At 39.8% G+C, this 18014-nt stretch overlaps 1 protein-coding gene across 5 annotated transcripts in view; it reads right to left on the bottom strand.

The window, feature by feature from the left end:
• The window catches only part of trak1a (trafficking protein, kinesin binding 1a), a 33104-nt gene that overhangs the window by 11953 nt on the left and 3137 nt on the right, over window positions 1-18014 (bottom strand). For 3 of the 5 annotated variants that reach the window (XM_079240604.1, XM_079240606.1, XM_079240605.1), the window contains exons 1-3: window positions 16584-16721; window positions 13534-13728; window positions 945-1021 (exon numbers count right to left, since the gene is read on the bottom strand). In XM_079240604.1, the coding sequence (XP_079096730.1) occupies window positions 945-1021; window positions 13534-13728; window positions 16584-16587 (276 nt within the window). In that variant the 5' untranslated portion in view covers window positions 16588-16721. Of the gene's footprint in view, window positions 1-944; window positions 1022-13533; window positions 13729-16583; window positions 16722-18014 lie in introns of those variants that run through there. The other 2 variants (XM_079240608.1, XM_079240607.1) reach the window with 1 other exon arrangement.

Genomic DNA, 18014 nt, shown 5'->3' with positions numbered 1-18014 from the left:
TTGGGCTTCTCAGAAGTATTGCAATCATTGGGTCACGATGTGACTTCACTGATTGCATACGGTATGGTCATAGCTAAAAGGTGCATTCTTAGATTATGGAAGGCAGATGTCCCACCTCATTTCGAAGCCTGGCTTAGAGAATTTGTAGGAGTACTGCACATTGAAAAGCTAAGATTTGAAATATCGGGTAACCCCCAAAAATTTTTTGATGTATGGAAACCAATTTTAGATAAATTGAAATTATAGCGTTCCCCCATACTCTGGGGTGAAATTAATGAACATTTGATCTACAATATGTGGACTGTAATTGTATAAGTTTAAGCACTACATTTTATGCTGCTCTTGTGGATTTTATTTTGGTGGGGTTTTTTTTTTTTTTTTTGTTTGTATGTAAGTCAAGTGATAATTTAAGTAATTTTTGTAATAACTGACTGTGACTATTACTTTTTTTTTTTGTTGTTGTTGTAAAATTGAAAAACTTAATACACTTGGGGAAAAGCCAAATAATGATAAAAGAAACAAATGTAACATGTAACAGAGTAAACATTATTAGACAGTATAAAACAACCGGTTTAGCCATGATTCCTGGATTTAAAAGGAAAAAAAATGACAGCATTTCCAGTCTCACTAAACACAATGTTCTCACCTTTAAATGTCATGTTTACATAACAGCTGCATGAAGTTCTTGTTACTGATTTTCATGCTTCATTTCACAAAGACGCCATTCAGCTTCACCTGCAGGTTATCCTGCTTTTTATTCTGCCGCCGAGCAGCTGAAGCAAATCGCTCAGATTTGACTATCAGCTGCCAGGAACAGACTTCATCAGACCTCCTTCAGGCCTTAAACACAGCGACCTGTGTGTCCTGCGATCGCACAATGACGTCTAACCAAAGCGTTTTCAAGTCCTCAGTGTGGAATCTACGTTTACACTCGGTGCTCTCACCTCTTCCAGCAGTCGAGTGACAGCGTCAATGTCGCTGTAGGTCTTTGTCATCTGGCCCACTCTGTCAGCACACAACACTGCAAGAGACAGAAAAAAAGTGTTAATGCAAAATAGATCAATGGCAACAAATTTACCCGGTGAAAAACTGTAAAATCCACAGCCATGCAAACCTTTAACGATCATATAACATAGAAATATGAACCATTTCCACTGCAGGTTTATTCTACAAACTTAACAGCAACTAAAACTCATTGTTTTATAGGAGGTCAGATGTATTTAAAAGATGTTGATCCATTTTTATGGAGGTGTTGACTTGTTTAGAGTTATGAGGAAAGTGTTGCCATTTCTTTTCTTTTTTTTTTTTTCTCATTATCACAGATATACCTGGGAAGTATTTATTGCACATTTATGCAACTCTGTATTTTAAACTGCTCACGAACACGAAGGACAAACAATCTTCTGTTGTTCCTGCTGCTATCTCCTTTCCATTTAACTCTCCCTGACACAAGTTCATGAATCATGTTACTTAGAACTAAAAGAAAAACACACCCTTTCTATACTTACACATACATACACACCCCTAAAACTGGCCCACACACAGCAACCCAGCTCTCTGACCTACCTGGTGATTCAGAAAAGATAACTTGGCGAATACAGACATGTTGGTCAGAGTTAAAAGTTTAACTTTACAGCTGTTTGTTTAGGAAGAAAGCCATTAAACAAAAGCTTTGATTTTGTGGCGTCTCCGGCAGAATATCTGCAGCAGCCAGAAGTTTAATTCATGTAATACAGAACTATTTTGACTTCTACTTAAAAGCTGATTTCTAATATTTTATTCTATTTTCATTATGTAACCAGAGACTGAATAACAATTTGACAGATATAGTTTGCTATGTAGCCTCATTTTTGCAGCCTCTTCTTTTTTTTCCCCCAGAAATTACATCCACTGGTAGACAGAACACCCATGGGGACATATCAGATTTAGTCTATTTTTTAACTTTCTCCCTATTCTCTGGAGAGAGACAAAATCACGGAATACAGTCTGGAGGAAAATACAATGTGCCTTAGAAAACTGAGCAATTTGGTCATAACAGATCCCATCAATGTTTATCTTCAATTTAAAGAAAAAAAAAAATCATGCAGGGAAAAGAGTCCCGACTCTGAGGCCTTACAGAATGCAAAGAGAACTGGCCAATGCAAAGCACATATTTCCATATCCTCGCACATAAAAGCAGGATGCGACTGCTGGAAACAAAGACAAGGTCTCAGCTGGTTATGCGTTAGTCAAGCATATTTTCCATTATTATCATCCATTATTAAATAACCTTTTCTAGCAAGGAAAGTTTAAATCCACATGAATGAAACATAGTGACAGGACAAAGGCATTTTGTCTGCTTAAATAAAAAGGCAACATCAATGTGCTTGTGGCTTAAACTTAAAGTTTAATTTCAACTACTGTCTTTGCACTCGTCACTGGGAACCATAAATCCATGTTTACACTGTCGGGTTGTACTCACTGTGTGCACGGTGGCTCTTTGAGCGAACATTGGCCTGCAGACCTGCTAAGGTTCAGTAAATTTAATGGCTGCCATTTCTGCCCTTAAAGCTTAGCATGTTAGCGTTAAAAAAATTAGCTGAACCTCCCCAAACACTGGTTGTGAACCAAACTAAAAGACAAATTTAACTATTGAACTACTGATAGAACTTTGTATAATAATACTAATACATAAAAAAGTTTTAAAAAGTATTTAATCTGCACCCAAACAAAGAGCGTCTGATAACTGTAAGTCGGTGTTACTCTAGAGCTGGGCAACTCTGGTCCTGCATGTGTGTGTTTCCCTGCTGCAACACACCTGACAATAACATCAAACTAGTTAGAAAACGGAAAACTCCAACACACTCTTAAAGTTGTATTTTTTGCATCAGTATTAAGTGGATGGATTTTTGTCTCTGAACATGGCGACAAGAAAATGTTCCAGGAACACCGAACCAGTGTTACACCAGCACAATTAAAGCGCTTTAATTATTTGGGACTATAGATTTTTTTTTTTCAACATACAGGGGTTTCTTTGTCATTTTAAGGGCTTTTACACAAACTGATTTTTTTTCTTTTCAAAATCTCAGAATAAATAAAATAAAATAAAATAAAAAATTACAAGAATCCATGACAGGACACAGATAACGGACCTTGGATACTGCAATGTCAATAACTTTAAAGATATACTGAGGTTGAAATTGTTTCAGCAAGATATTTACAGTTTAAAATCTAAATCACACACTCGAATACTCACATAAGTATTAAAATAAAATTTATTTGTATACCTTGATAATAATCATACCATCCCCAAATCTGCCCATTTGTTCATCAACATCTATAAATCCAGCACTCTGATTGAAGAGAATTCAATGTTTAGAAGTGTGGGTGTAAAGTTTTCCCAGGGTCCATTGTAGCGTAAATGTTTGGAGAACAATAACAACCAGACATGCATGTCGTAATGTGTACAGATAGTCTGAAAGGTTCCTTCATTACAAAAAAGCAACTTAAAAATGAACATAATACTGAGGTCAGAAAAACTTTGTGAAAACTAAAAGTGAGGAAAATAAAATAAAAAAATAAAAACTAAAAAGGAAAAAAATCATATCAATACATTTCTAGGCTGCTGCAGGAACAAAAAGTTGTTCGTTAAGATTTCAATTTTACAAAAGAGAATTCAGGGTATCAAGTCATAATACGTTCTCATATTATCAATATCTTCCAGTGTCAAATCTCCAGTATATCCAGTTTTCCAGTCAACATCAAAGTGACAAAACCGTAGAGCACCCTGAAGCCACAGAGCTGATGACTAAAATCAGCCACAAACCAGAGATTTTCATCCTTGTATGATCCTGTTAGAAAACAGGAACTACTTTGTTCCAGTCGGTAACTTCACATCTGAGCAGACAGAATTACATGTGAAGTTCCCCAAGGCTCCATCCTGGGGTCTCTTCTGCTGAACATCTACATGCTCCCACTGGCACCGATTTTAAGGAACAACATTAGTTCTATTCTATTCTACAGTCCTTTAGCAGACGCTTTTATCCAAAGCGACTTACATATGAGTGAGAACAACACAAGCACAAAATTAAACAGTAGATGACATCGTAGGAAGATACTAGTGGACTGTCCACTTGGATGCAGATCCTTGCATGAAGTGCAACAGGCTTTTTTTTGTTTTGTTTTTTTTTGTTTGTTTTTTGTTTTTTTTTTGTTTACTCCCTTCCCACCATATAATGTCACCTACGTTACAATACAAAGAATTAATATCATAAAGTTTGTTGCAAAGAACTGGGCTAAGTTCTCCAACTTTCCAATAAATACAGCTATAGTGTTGAAGCGCTCCTTGAATAGCTGAGTCTTCAGCTTGCTCTTAAAAGTAGACAGGGACTCTGCAGAGCGGACAGAGTTCCACCATCGTGGCACAACAGGGGAAAAGAGTCTGGCTAGTGATTTAGTCCCATGTTGTGGTGGTAACATGAGGTGTCTTTTACTGGTGGAGAGCTGTCGAGAGGAAGTGTAGGCCTGCATTAGGGAGTGAAGGTAGACGGGAGCCGTTTGAGTTATTGTTTTGTAAGCCAGAAGCAAGGTTTTGAATTTGATGCGTGCTGCAACCGGAAGTCAGTGTTTGGTTTGGTTGAAAATCAGATGCGATGTGGCATTCTGGATCATCTGCAGAGGTTTAACAGAGCATGCAATCAGACCTGCCAGTAGGGAATTGCAGTAATCGATGCGTGAGATGACCAGAGGACGTGAGATGACCATTAGTTGCCATAATATGCAGATGACACACAAATTTATATTACAATGTCACCAGGAGACCGAGACCCTGTACAGGATTTTGTCAAATACACTAAAGAGATTAATGACTGAAAAACTCCCAGAAAGCCTCAGATCAGCTAAAAACACTTTGTCCAGGTTAAATGTTGTTGACTGGAAAACTGCTTGTACTGGAGATTTGACACTGGAAGCCTTTGATAATATGAGAACGTATTATTACTGGATTGATACCCTGAATTCTCTTTTGTTAAACTGAAATGTTAACAAACAACTTGTGGTTCCCACAGCAGCCCAGAAATGTATTGATGAGGATTTTTTTCCTTTTAGTTTTCACAAAGTTTTTCTGACCTCAGGATTATGTTCATTTTTAAGTTGCCAGGTAAAGACCCACCTTTTCTCAGCTGCATTTAAACCGTTTTTATTTCAAAGCTTCTTTTAAACTTTTTTTTTAACGTCATGTTTTTAATAGTTTTTATCTGATGTTCTTCCCTTCCTTTCTCTCTTATTTTGAATTATGCTTTGATTTTCTGTCTTATTGTCTCAGTAAAGCACTTTGAATCACCCTGTTGTTGATTTTTCTTGTAGTTTTAATATAACTCTTGCATTGTTTTGTTAACCATCTGTGCTTCACTACCAGTCCTGTGGATTAATACATTATTCTGTGTGAGACACTATGAATTACAATGAATTTTGAGTCAAACAAGGTTCGAGACATCAATAACTACATCAAACTTTTCAGATAAATGACACAAATATGATAAAGACACAAAATAATCCACATAGAACAGGTTGCTCCTGTCTGTTGAGCTATACTGATACTGTGGAAACAATTCAGCAAGAGATGACTAGTAAACATGTACTGCATTAATGCACTTGTGTCCATTTTTACATATACACACACACACACACACACACACACACACACACACACATATATATGCAAACAATGTCACAACATTTTTGTATTCATTTTCTATCTAACCTCTTGAGATTGTCAACTTGACTGAACAAAGTGCAGGATGCTGGTTTGTTTCCATAGGAATGCTCCACCCAGGACAAATAATCAATGTGATCAGAGAAGATAGCTGAAGTCAGGGAAGATTCTGTGCCAACAGGAAATATTAGTACTTTTACAGATTACCTTTATTAATCCACTTTGGTAAAAGCAGAGTTCTGAAGACAGCTTAGAGAAGGCAACTGTAACCTGGAGAGGAGGGCGTTACCTGATGTTGGAAGGTGATCGGGATGTTTTCTTGGCATTTAATGCAAAGTCCAGGTAACTTAAAACAGGATCACTCACTCACTCCTTCTCCTTTTAGGTACAAGCAGAATATCAAAGCAGCAAAGAGACATTTGGTCTCATTCCGCACACATGTAGCTCACAAAACATGGCACAGGTAAGCACTGACTGAGATGTAAAAATTAGTTTTGGTATTTAATTAAACCTTCATACACTAAAAAAAAAAAAAAAGGGAAAACGTGCCTGAAGCCTGGAGTTAGGAGACAGCAGCACAACAAACCAGGCACACGGAAACAAACCCGGCAAGGCAAGAAGTCTCCTTTTTTTAATCAATAACTGAACCAGACTGCTGTAAGACTGTTAAAATGTAACAAGCTGTACCAGTGACTGCATTTTCCTTTTTGGATAAATGAATAACTAGTTTATTTCATGTACAATCTTCATACGAAAGCAATCATGAGCAGAAATGATGGATTCTGTTAACAGAATTATTATACACGCTCACATGAAGAAATTTCTTTTTAAACAAACTCAGTAACTGAAAAAACAACAGGCTGAACCTTATTTCTGCCTATCCTGCACTATTGGATCTGAGATTATGTTGCTGTAAAATATGTCCTAGCAAGATGCAAATCTTGTAGAAAAACTTCTAAGTTTCTAAAAACAACAAGTCTGACAGCCATCATTTGTTCCTCCATGACAGAAGAGTATTTACAGATTTTATAAAATACTAGTAATATCTGTAGCATACTTGAATTGAATACACAAGTCTGCAGTAATAGCGAGATTAAAGAAGCCAAACCCATATTTGAACATGTTAGGCGAGTATGCAGATGAACCATGCTGCACATGCTGACACCTAATACACCAACACAGCCACCAGCAAGAGGAACACAACCCACAGCAGACATGATATCCTTCAAACTTATCACACGGCTTTCATTAATCCTCCTCAGAACCACCACTTAAAGACAACATAAAAAACAACAATGTCAAAATAGTTTGAGAAATCTGCAGGTCTCAGTGATAGCATGAAGAATTACACAACAGAGACATCAGCAGATCACAACTACCTTCACACAGAACTTCATCCATCTCTTCTCTCTCCTCCTGTTTGCACCTTCCATTTCTGGGGAACAAGAAAAGTTCCTCCTCTTCTTCCTCCTCCTCCTCCTCATTTTCTGTGCTTTCATGAATGGGCAAAGAAGTATATTCCTCCCCCTCATCGGGCTGATCAGAGAATTCCAGCTCAACCTCAGCGCCAGACACAAAGAGTGCCATCCTTCCTCCCCGTCGGCACAACGGCTACCCAGTACACCACAGATCCCACATGAGGAAAACCATGGCTGCTATGTGCACGAGGACTTCTGCAGGTGTGTGTCTTAATCTACAAAAAGTAAAAGTGCACACGTAGCGATTTTATTGTCCCAAAGAGGAGTAGAGAAGCGTATGCCTCTCAAACCACTCCATCGGAAAAGACCATCAAGTCCTGTGTTCGTCAAGTAGCATCGGCTTTATGAATGTGTGTGTGAGTATCATTTGTCCCGTGTGGCAGGTCAGTGAGGCAGATAGCTTGACTCCTCCTCTTCTCTCCTCTGACTGGTCAGGGACTGTCCTGCTCTACTTCACCACAAACACAGGGTAGACTGGCACAAACACACACACACACACACACACACACACACACTGTTGCATGCTACTGATGATATGCTTTTTAAGGTTCTAAAACTGGGTTAAAACAGATTAAATCCCCTCACCTGCTGTGCGTAAACTATCATTAGATAAACATTTTTATCTTTAACCCCATAATCTTTAAGTGTTCAACACAGCGGATGGCTCAGAAAGGAAACTGCAGCCATAAAAAGGTGACTGGAGGCGAAATACGTTTGTTATATGGCAATGCAAACAAAACAAATTATAATCCCTCTCAGCTTGGTACAGTCCTGCTATGGTGACGGCAGGGCAGGGCAAACACTAAGACAACCACCTGTTTCCAGGGAGGGGCCAAAACACAGAAACCTTCACAGATGAATGTTTTTAAACACATTTAACCCCCAGACGGCATTATCATGGGAGATTTATTAGATATGCAAGCGTACCTATGGCAGAAAAGTGGATTTCTACACGAAAATTAGGCTTTTCTGTCCTTTTTAAAGGTTACCTCATAATGCATCCACACCCCAACCAGATGAGGCAGACAATGGCCACTCACCTGCTATCCAGTTCTTCCAGTTTTAAAAAGGGAGGTCTCTAGTTTCCTCCAGAAACAGCTCAATATGTTAAGATTTTACTCTGAGGTCATTCCTAAAAGCCAGTTGTCCTCCTTTTTTCTCCCACTTTAAAAGCGGCGCTGTATTTTATTGTACCATATAAGTTTTGCTTTTAATCTGACATCTTCCTTATGGTAAGCTTATAACCTTTATCCTGTCGTGCAATGGTCCAGCTATAGCTGAGAGGTTAAGCGTAAACAAACGGTGTAATCGGTGAAACAACTCCGAGAATTCAATAAGTCAACCATCCTGTGTTCTCATCCATGAAAATATCTGAGAGTTTCTTGTAAAAACAAACACGATTCAGCTTCCTTTTTCTTTATTAGGACTTCATGACAGAGTGGCAAACTGAAAGATGCATTTATACAGTTTTATATGAAATATTTAGAAGCTTTTTACTTATTTGTCTCACATTAAGGAGACGAGGTAATGGCTGCATGTACAGTACAATAATATTGAACTACTGAGACCTTTGAGGCCCGATCCTTCATGAATGGTTATGATCATTAGTCTCTGCCTAAGTGTTACAATTCCTTTAATTGGTCTAGAAAACTGATTCCAGCTCAGTGCAGCCTTGCACGCTTCAGTAAGTCCACTCAATGGTCCTATGTTTGCAGTGCCATGGACGACAAAGGAGACCTGGAGCATCAGAACTCAGTGCTCCTGGCAAGTGTTTTACTTCTCATTACTTTTCTGGTCACATTCTCTCTTCACACACTTCTTGTTTTTCCATGCTAGCTCTCATGCACAGTTTTACACGCCTGTTGACATATTTAGCACCGTACCTTATAGTATTAAATGTTTTACACAGCAGCTATATGAATAAACGCCAAACTGAAACAGATGCACCATTGTTAACTTTCTTTTAGACACCAGCAGTGGATTCGTTACCAAGACAGCGTATCTTCGCTGACCGAGATGCACTCCGTTTTATAAAGTTCAAACTTCAAAAGACTGATTCTTCCTTTGACACATTGATAGAAAGCGATAAATCAAACACTATTTGAAAGCTATTATCCATGCAGGGTGAGAAGCAAACACACTTGTTTAATAAAAATAGCCCTCACTTTCACCTCAGCTCTCTGTCCTGATTGCTTCTCCATCCATTCGCCTCATTTGTTTTGGAGGCCTCTGAAAGAGCCGAATATGTTGGAGGTTGCTATCAACAGAGTGGCTGGAACGCCATGCAAATCATCGGGCTAAATATAAGCCAACCTACTTCCTCATCCCTCCCCTGCAAGTCTCAGAATAAAACCAGCTGCTTGCTATTTCTGTTTCATGAAGAGATTTATCAAAGAACTTCTGCTCTCAGACAATATTTGTGCAGAAAAATTCAATTAATGAAAGACGAGAAATCTAATCTGGGTTGGCCGCAACAGCTGAATAATAGCGCAGATATTTAAGCAGAACAGCTGTCACTGGGAAGCCGTTGAGCTGTCTCAAACTGTTATGTAAGAATATTTTAGAGACATGGATATTACAGCAGACTGAAATATTGTCTATCACTCTCTTCCTGCCACATTAAATACGTAATTTAATCCCTCCACATTTATGTAAGCATCTGCGTGCGGTCAAGAAGCACTTATTGTCAATCACACACTGAAAACAGTCACACAGCAAATCACATTATGGATCATAGGCCGCTGTATTTTAGGTAAGAGGAAAACAGGGTGAGATGAAAGAGAACAGAAACAGACTCTAAGCCTGATATTATTCCAGTCTGTTTTAACTTGCTGTTAGTCACACCTGTCACATGACCAGGTATCATCACCTCATGAGCCCTCCAAAGGTCACAGGGATGTGTGCATGTGGATCAATCTGATGAATCGTTACCCATATCAGGATACACAGCGAAGCCACGATAGGACAATGATGCATGGTGTTGTAACAGACCTTGGTACCTTATATAAATACAGCTTACTGCAGCAGAATCTATGATACAGCAGGACATCTACTGATTTAATGTTAGTCTTTCTTGTTTTTGCTCATTTTGTTTTCTGATTTCTGCCTCCTGTTTCTCTTTTAAGACTCATCCTTTAACAAATTACGTTGGAACCGTCTTCTTGGCATGTTTATCATCATAACTGTCATTCATTTAACCAATCAGCTGATATCTTCTGTTTTATAGCAGCTGTGCTAATCGGGTAACACACATTAGCCTGCTAGTCCTGCTCCAGAAACAAGATAAAGAACCACAATGAATCCTTCAACTGTGTCAGAAGTCACAGTGACCCAGCTGCTACACAACTCTAGTCAGGTCACCTAGAGCATCCAGCATCCACTGTTAAAAGTTTCAGTGTTGTTGTCCTCATCCTTACTGGAATGTGAAGCAGTGCTGTTTCTATTCCATTTCAACATCATGACAAAGGACTTTATATCTGTTGCATGCACTGTGTAGAATATAACACACTGCCTGTCACTGTAAGCCTCTGGGAAACGCTTTATCACACACATTTTCCTATAATAGCATTACATAATAGTTACCAAGTTAGCACTTTATTTGAAGTCACCTGCTGTATTACATACAAAAATTAAACGGCCTGCTGCCTCCATATTTACATGAACGCTCCAGTTTGTGGTTTGACTCTGCAACAACTCCACATCACACACGCTGTAGTTGACTCTTACCATCAGTACACTCTTCATAGTACCAGTCCAGTTCATAGTAGTCAGCCTTGACAAACCTCTGGCCTCTGCTCTGGCCTCGTCTCTTCATCCTCACTGCTCTGTCACACAGATGTACCAACGTACCGACATCTCTGGCACATCCAGTGTCCCAGCATGGTCAGAGCAATTAATCACAAAAAATAATCAGGTGGTCAGTTGTAACGAAGCAAGTTCCACCTTCCAAGCATGCTCTGTAGTTATTATCAGTATGCACGTGCAGCTGGTAGGAGTTTCATCACATGTCCTTTCAGTCTGGTCTTTACCATAACAGCAACAATGCCATCTTCTGTGAATCTCTCACTGTCTTCTCTTTTTTTCCCTGTACATCACATTTCTTCAGTCATTCTGAAGCTTCAGATTAATCAGGTTGTGCCTCTAATATCTTCATGTCACTTTGTCATCTGCTCCTCGTATGTCTCCTCAGGATGAGGTCGTCTTCTTGAGGATAAATTATGACCCCCTTTTCTTGTCTTCCCTGTTACAACATCCTGCGTTTATCGGCAGCATAGACTCCATGCATGGAGCAGCGCATCTCTAACAATGACTTGAATAATACGGAGTCACGGAGAGCACGCAGCAGCAGCAGTCACGGGTTTTGCAGCAGAAATGATGCTAATGATGACATCATGAGCTGGGTGGGCTTAAAGGGAGTCTTTGTCCAATCAGAAGGAGAGGAATCTCTGCCATGCTCCTGCCCACAACAGCAAGCATTTCCCCTCCTCTCCTACTCTGTCCTTCTGTGGGGTTGCTATAGTAACAGGCTCAGACTCCAAGGCCTTTCAGCATGTAGAGGCAGCTAGCAGGAAGGCTGTGTGGTGTTGGCAGAGGTGACGTGGCAAGCCAAATATAAATGAAGTGATCAAGGATTCCTCATTGTGTAGGGAGCGATGGAGCATATACACACGAGACAGAAAACTAGTAAGGGTCTCAGAAAAACAAAAAACACCTTGAATGAGCTACCATAAAGTGACACTGCTCACTATGAACAGATCAGTTGTAGCTCAGTACATTTAGATGCTCGCATGATGCAGATGACACAATTCAAGGTAAACTGCAGACAAACTGATACAGAAAAGAAATGGATGGATGTGATCCAGACGCAACGAGGAAGAGGAACTTCTGCTAATGAGCCGTCTGAATATTTCAGCTGTAAATTCTTCTTGTGTAATACTTCTGAAGAATCCATATATTATTAATACAATTATGTACAATACAGTCCCGATTGAATTATCTTTATTTTGAAACGATAACGATAGAGATCATTAAATTTGAATGAATTTAAATATAAATTCAATTCAGAATATAAAAAAATATTAAACATCTTTTTCCCCATTTATGTCACTAGTTGTAAATGTTAATTATTCCTCATAAACATTAACATGCATCAGCTATTGTCACTCACACCACTGACGTTGCTGGTCACCAAAATTTCAATTATCTAATTATTAAAAAAAATGTTAATGTTTTGTAAAATGTTCCATCATGACAACATGGGGTTGCTTTTGATTGGCTGGCTGCCTCTGTGTCATCATCTCCTTAGACATGTCCTCCTCATGCAGCAGGTCACATCAGCGACCGCTTGGTGTGATGCAACAGTGTGTTTGAGACATCCTGCCAAGTCTGAGCACTGGACACAGTTGCATGAATGAGCGTGTCTGCATACGACCTAAGGTAGATTTACTATTTGATTCAGAGCTATAAGCTCACACCTCATCACCTTCATTCTACTTTCTAAAGACTGCTTCGGCTTCATGACTAGAACGACATGTGTGACCCATCGTTGCTCATATATCCTGGCCCCGTAGGGTGTTGATATCCCAGCCATCTGTCCTGAGGTAATAATGAAAAGCAACATGCCTCCAGTCAGGCAGGGTGAGGATAGCAGGGACAATATATTAAACACACAGCTGGAAGCACGGCAACATCTGGCAGAACTCTTCCCTCTTTGTGTTTTAAAGCTTCATATGTAATGTGGATTTGTTGTTGCCTGCCTCCGAAGGTTTAGCCTCAAAGTGACCATGTCAGCGTGGAACACAGAGAAGTTTCACTTCTCAGAAGAGTCTGTAAACGTGAGGTGCAATCTATTTTTAAACATCGTTTTTACCCCGAGTCGCTATTCAAGCAGACAGGAATTAGAGTTAAATCATTTATAGCAGAGAGGAAACCTCTGTTTTCTGCCATGTGTAAGGGTTGCACGTGTTATTGTGAACTTCTGTGAGTTTATATGATTCCAGCTGAGGGTGTGTGTCTCTTTTTTTTACAGCTGAAATAGACGACAACCACAAGGCAGTTTGATAAGACAAGAGCAGAAGGGTTCTTTTAAACAACGCAAGTGCAAATCATTTACCAGTATGCCATAAGGACACAGTCAGTATTTGTTTTGGTAACCATGTTCAGCACTCATGCATCCCCACACATTAAAGGACAGATGGCCATCTCAGCCTGTCAGAGGATTAAAAGGTCAGCATAAATCTTTCACACACACTCATAACAGAAATTTCCTAAAAGTTCAATCAAATCTCGCATCTGCTCTGAAGTGTGTGACAGCAACCATGAGCACAGAGTGTTAACTGTGGCAACATTGCAGGATCAGCTTACAGAAATATTTGAGCGTCTCCTCAATCTGTTCAGTAGTCAGGTCAAGGGCAGAGTCGGGCTCCACGAGAGGCGTGTGCAGCCAGTCATCTTGATCATATCCGAAGATGGTGTCAGCCCTCAGCTTGTAGACTGGCAGCTGTTCCTCCAATAAGCTGATAATCTCGAGCTCCGGCAGGTCAGTACTGTTACACACATCTGCAAAGGGAGAAAGAAAGATGCTGTGCTGTCATTTTATTTTCTTTAAAGTCTTTTAGATTCCTTCTAGAAAACTGAAAATAAAATGTCAGTTTTTGCATTGGATAGCCAAGTCTGACCAGACATTTGAGGATTCTCTGGCGCTGAAACGATCATTTACTTTGGAAGTTGGTTAAATTCTTGTGAGACTTCTTACAATAGATTATAAATACGAGAGACTTAATCTCACCAAGCTTTTAACTTTTAGAAGTGATAAGTTATTTATAGGAGCTCCTGTTCATCAGCTTGTTCAGGCTGTAATGTTATACAGATCTGAGTGGTGTGTGTGTGTGTGTGTTTGTGTTAGTCTTGTTTGTTGTCTTTTTATAACAAAGGCCTCCCCAGATTGTTCTGGGTAGCAATTGTTTAATGCATCAGATCATGTCATTGTCTAATAATATTTGCTCTCTGTCCTGGATGTATGCATAACTTTGCCAAAATGAGTGTTTGTTATCATTTAGATGCAGGTAGAAAACAGACCTCCACTTCAATGCATTCTGTAGGACCTGAAGGTGTATGAGGCCTCTTAGTGGCCGACGGAGGAACTGATTCAGTTCCTACAGTAAAGTGAAGGTAATACTATTTGTGTCATCTTAGATCATCTTTTTCAGAAATCAAATCCAGTGTGTTTGCACCATAATGCAACAATCAAAACATCAATAACAAAGACTTTTAAATTCAGTAATATATATCCTTATATTCTCTGTAGACATTAAAATTTAGAATTTTCTAATATCAGCCTGACTGCTTTAGTCAGACAACCACACTGCTATCCCACCATCCACCAGACCACACCAGTTGGTAAAACGAGGAGAGACGCCTCAAGATTTAAGTCTCAGCGAAGATGTCTATCATAAACTTTATCCTGTTTTTTCTGCTCAGAAAATAAAATGCAGAGTTTTATAAAAAAGAAGTGTTTAAAAACACTCTGCAGGTCTTAACTAACAGCAGGCTTCAGCTTTAAAAACACAGAAACGGAAAGCCATGTTGTGTGTTGTTGTGTGCCACTCAGTCTGCACATCAGCTTAGTGGACTATTAAAAGTTGACATCCAAATCTAACGTCAGCAGAACAAAGACTCTGTTCACACATACAATTTAGGTTTTAATGTAGAAATAAGGAACGGAGAAGCTCTTGGACTGACAGAATGAACAGAAACTTCGAATGAGAATGAACACATGGTAAAAATAACATCCTTTGTTTGGTTGCTCTGTTGCTCCTCTGTCCGTGTACGACTCTGACAATGCCGTCTCTTACAGTTTGCTAATCCAGACTGAATGACTGTGCTGAAAATGGCAAACACACACACATGCACCCTCGTGCAGACACAGTAGCTGGTGAATCATTCAGCAGGCACAGTCAGTGCAGTTTTAACACAGGATTGAGATCAGTGTTCCCACCCAACGCTGCAGGATCAATGGGACTGGATTTATTTGTTCCGCTTTAGAAAACTGTAGATTCTTGTTGTCTTTGGCTAAATGTTTGGCTTGAATAAAACATGCAGTTCAGAAGCAGACCATCAGAATAGTTATATTTGACACTTCTGCAGTTGTTAAACACAATACAAGCTGCATTTGGGAGCGTAAAAAGCACTGGAATAAACCAGATTGCTTTCAGAAAACTACTGAATATCCCAATATTTCCTTTCCTTGCAACACAGCTGCTAAAAACAATCAACAAAACCTTTCCCTAGCTTCAGCTGACAAAATGCTTTCTGTCAGTAAGATCACACTGTATTCATACGTGTGCAAATGTTGGTTTTGCAGTTCTGAAAAGAGACCACTGTCATTAAATGATTTATAAATAGCCAAACAAAAGTTCACAGGGTCTGTTCAAAGTAAAGAGGTGGTGAGCGATAATTCGGTGTGTGTGACTCTCATGGAGGCCCTGCATTTGATTACCTCATTTTTCCACAGCAACATTTAAAGAGTAATTTACCCCATCAAAACATTAAGAGGCTTTTCAGAAGCAACAGAGATTTAAAATGGTCAAGATTGTGAAGTTTAATAGCCAGGAGGCAGAAAGAACACCAGCTCCCAGGATGTGCTGACGTTAGAAGCAGCTACTGAAGCCGCTGGAGTAACACAGCTCAAACTCATATGCAGGAGTAGGTCACTGACATGTAGTCTGAGTAATACACACACCAGTATGTGCACACATGACATAACAAGAGAAGAAATAAAGTGAAAGTAAAAACGTTAAAATCTAAGAATAAGACAAATAGTGTTGTTTTCTGTCTATTGGTCTGACCAGAGAAGCTCCACCGCTGCACATTTGGTCATGTGTAACCCTAAATTAGGTAATTGAGGGGAGAAAGTATACAGTGCAAGCATGTGAGCTTGTCCCCAGCCAGCCACATGGTGTTGGTGTCGGATTGCTGAACCATCGGAATAAGACTTGTGAACACAGAGAACGCTCTGAATCTGAGAGCAACACTATTCAAGATCAACATGGCCGCCTCCTGTGAAGCACAGCAGTGCTGTCATGCTGCTTGAAACAAATCCCCATTCTGCACACATTACATTATTTTTACATTTAAGTCTGAAATATGGAGCATTTCGCTGTGTAAAGTTTTATGTTTCTGAGACGTGTAATATCAAACAGGCATCATAAAAAACAGCTCTTTACATTGTAAATAAATGAAATCTTCCAACTTCCAACTTCTCAAGCCTGAAAGGCAAGAAAACAAATCACTGGCAGAAAGAAAAACAAACATAAGGATTAGATGTGGTGGGAGAAACAACTCAGTCTGGTTAGAAACTTAAGCAGAACTCAGCTGAAACTGCCAGAGGAACATTTTGCATACAGTGTACTCACTCATGGTGCCTGAAGCCCGACAACCAGCAGCTCTCCTGCCCTCCAATCACATTTTCCACTGATCCAGGAGAGGGCAAGGTCGCAAAAAGTTAAAACAGAGGGGACGGGGAGAGAGAAGGAGCTGGGAGGGTGGGAAACAGGAAGAGCGAACCAGAGCTGAAGGTTTTAGAGGACGGCACTGGGTGTACAAGACAAAAAGAGACTGAGAGGAAAAAAGGGAGGGAGGAGTGAAGAGGACAGAGACCCGAGCCAAACTGGTCCGTCATGCCTGACATGCCAATGACGGTAACCACATGGACCGCCCCACGCTCGCCCTCTCTTTCTCTGACAGCTAACAAACTCAGCAGGGAACTTCCTATAGGCCCAGCAAACCGCGCGCGCACACACACACACACACACACACACACACACACACACGTTATTCTGTTAGCGAATAAAGACTGTGGGTCACAGTGGCCCAACCCGGTTCATACAACTTTGCTGTTTTGACTGTTAAGCTGCAGATACTTTAATAAACTGATAGATTTTTAATGTGTGGGAGAAAGTTAGACATTTAAAAATGTCCTTTAGTGGAAAAGCAACCTCAACCAGTGGCCCAGCCAGTGTCCCAGCCAGTGTCTCAGCCAGTGTCTCAGCCAGTGTCTCACAGCCAGAGCAAGAGGTCGGGGGAAAAGATTTCTAGTTCCAGCAGTATTCATGGCCTGCACACCAGGAAAACTGCCAACATTTTGGATTTGTCATGAAATCCTACAAATCCCAATATTTGGCCCTGAATGACACTGTGTGTGTGTGTGTGTGTGTGTGTGTGTGTGTGTGTGTGTGTGTGTGTGTGTGGTATGCGTGTGTTTATACGCTATGAGCTAATGGAGAATAGTTTCAGAAGTCCAATATTAGTGCCAGCGATTGGTTTAGAAAGACTAGTTGCTACATTTCTTGTTAATTTTAGTAGTTTGGATGTTTCATAAGCAGTTTAGGTTCAAACTGGCTCCAAAGTTCATTTTACAAATGTTTCAATTGGTTTTTCAGTAACAAGTTCATACAGAGCCTGATACATGGTTGAACTAATCCAAAGAATCAGCCAGTTATTTATTGTCTTGCTTTCTTACTCAAGTATTTTTTTGATTCGAAAATATACTCTGTTTTTTGTGAAGTAATTAGGACCAAACGGTGTGTTACCTGCAGTTGGCACTACGATCTCAGTTCAGAGAATTAGCTCAAGGTCCAGAAGGGTCCACAGAGGACCGAATTCTCACTGTATGAAACAACTGAAGCATTTTGCAGCTTATCTGGTGTATCATCATTTCAATACTTCCTCAATTTTAGTCTAGCAGTCATTGGCTGTCTTGATTTTTGTCGGAAAAACAAACAAAACAAAAAAAGACTGTTTCTACCATCATTACATACATGAGCTGGTCAACATGTTCGGCAGCT

The sequence above is a fragment of the Telmatherina bonti genome (assembly GCF_933228915.1).
Source record: "Telmatherina bonti genome assembly, chromosome: 5".
Classification (NCBI taxonomy): Eukaryota; Metazoa; Chordata; class Actinopteri; order Atheriniformes; family Telmatherinidae; genus Telmatherina; species Telmatherina bonti.
Note: the sequence above shows the minus strand (reverse complement) of the source record. Positions and strands in the feature narration are given on the sequence as shown.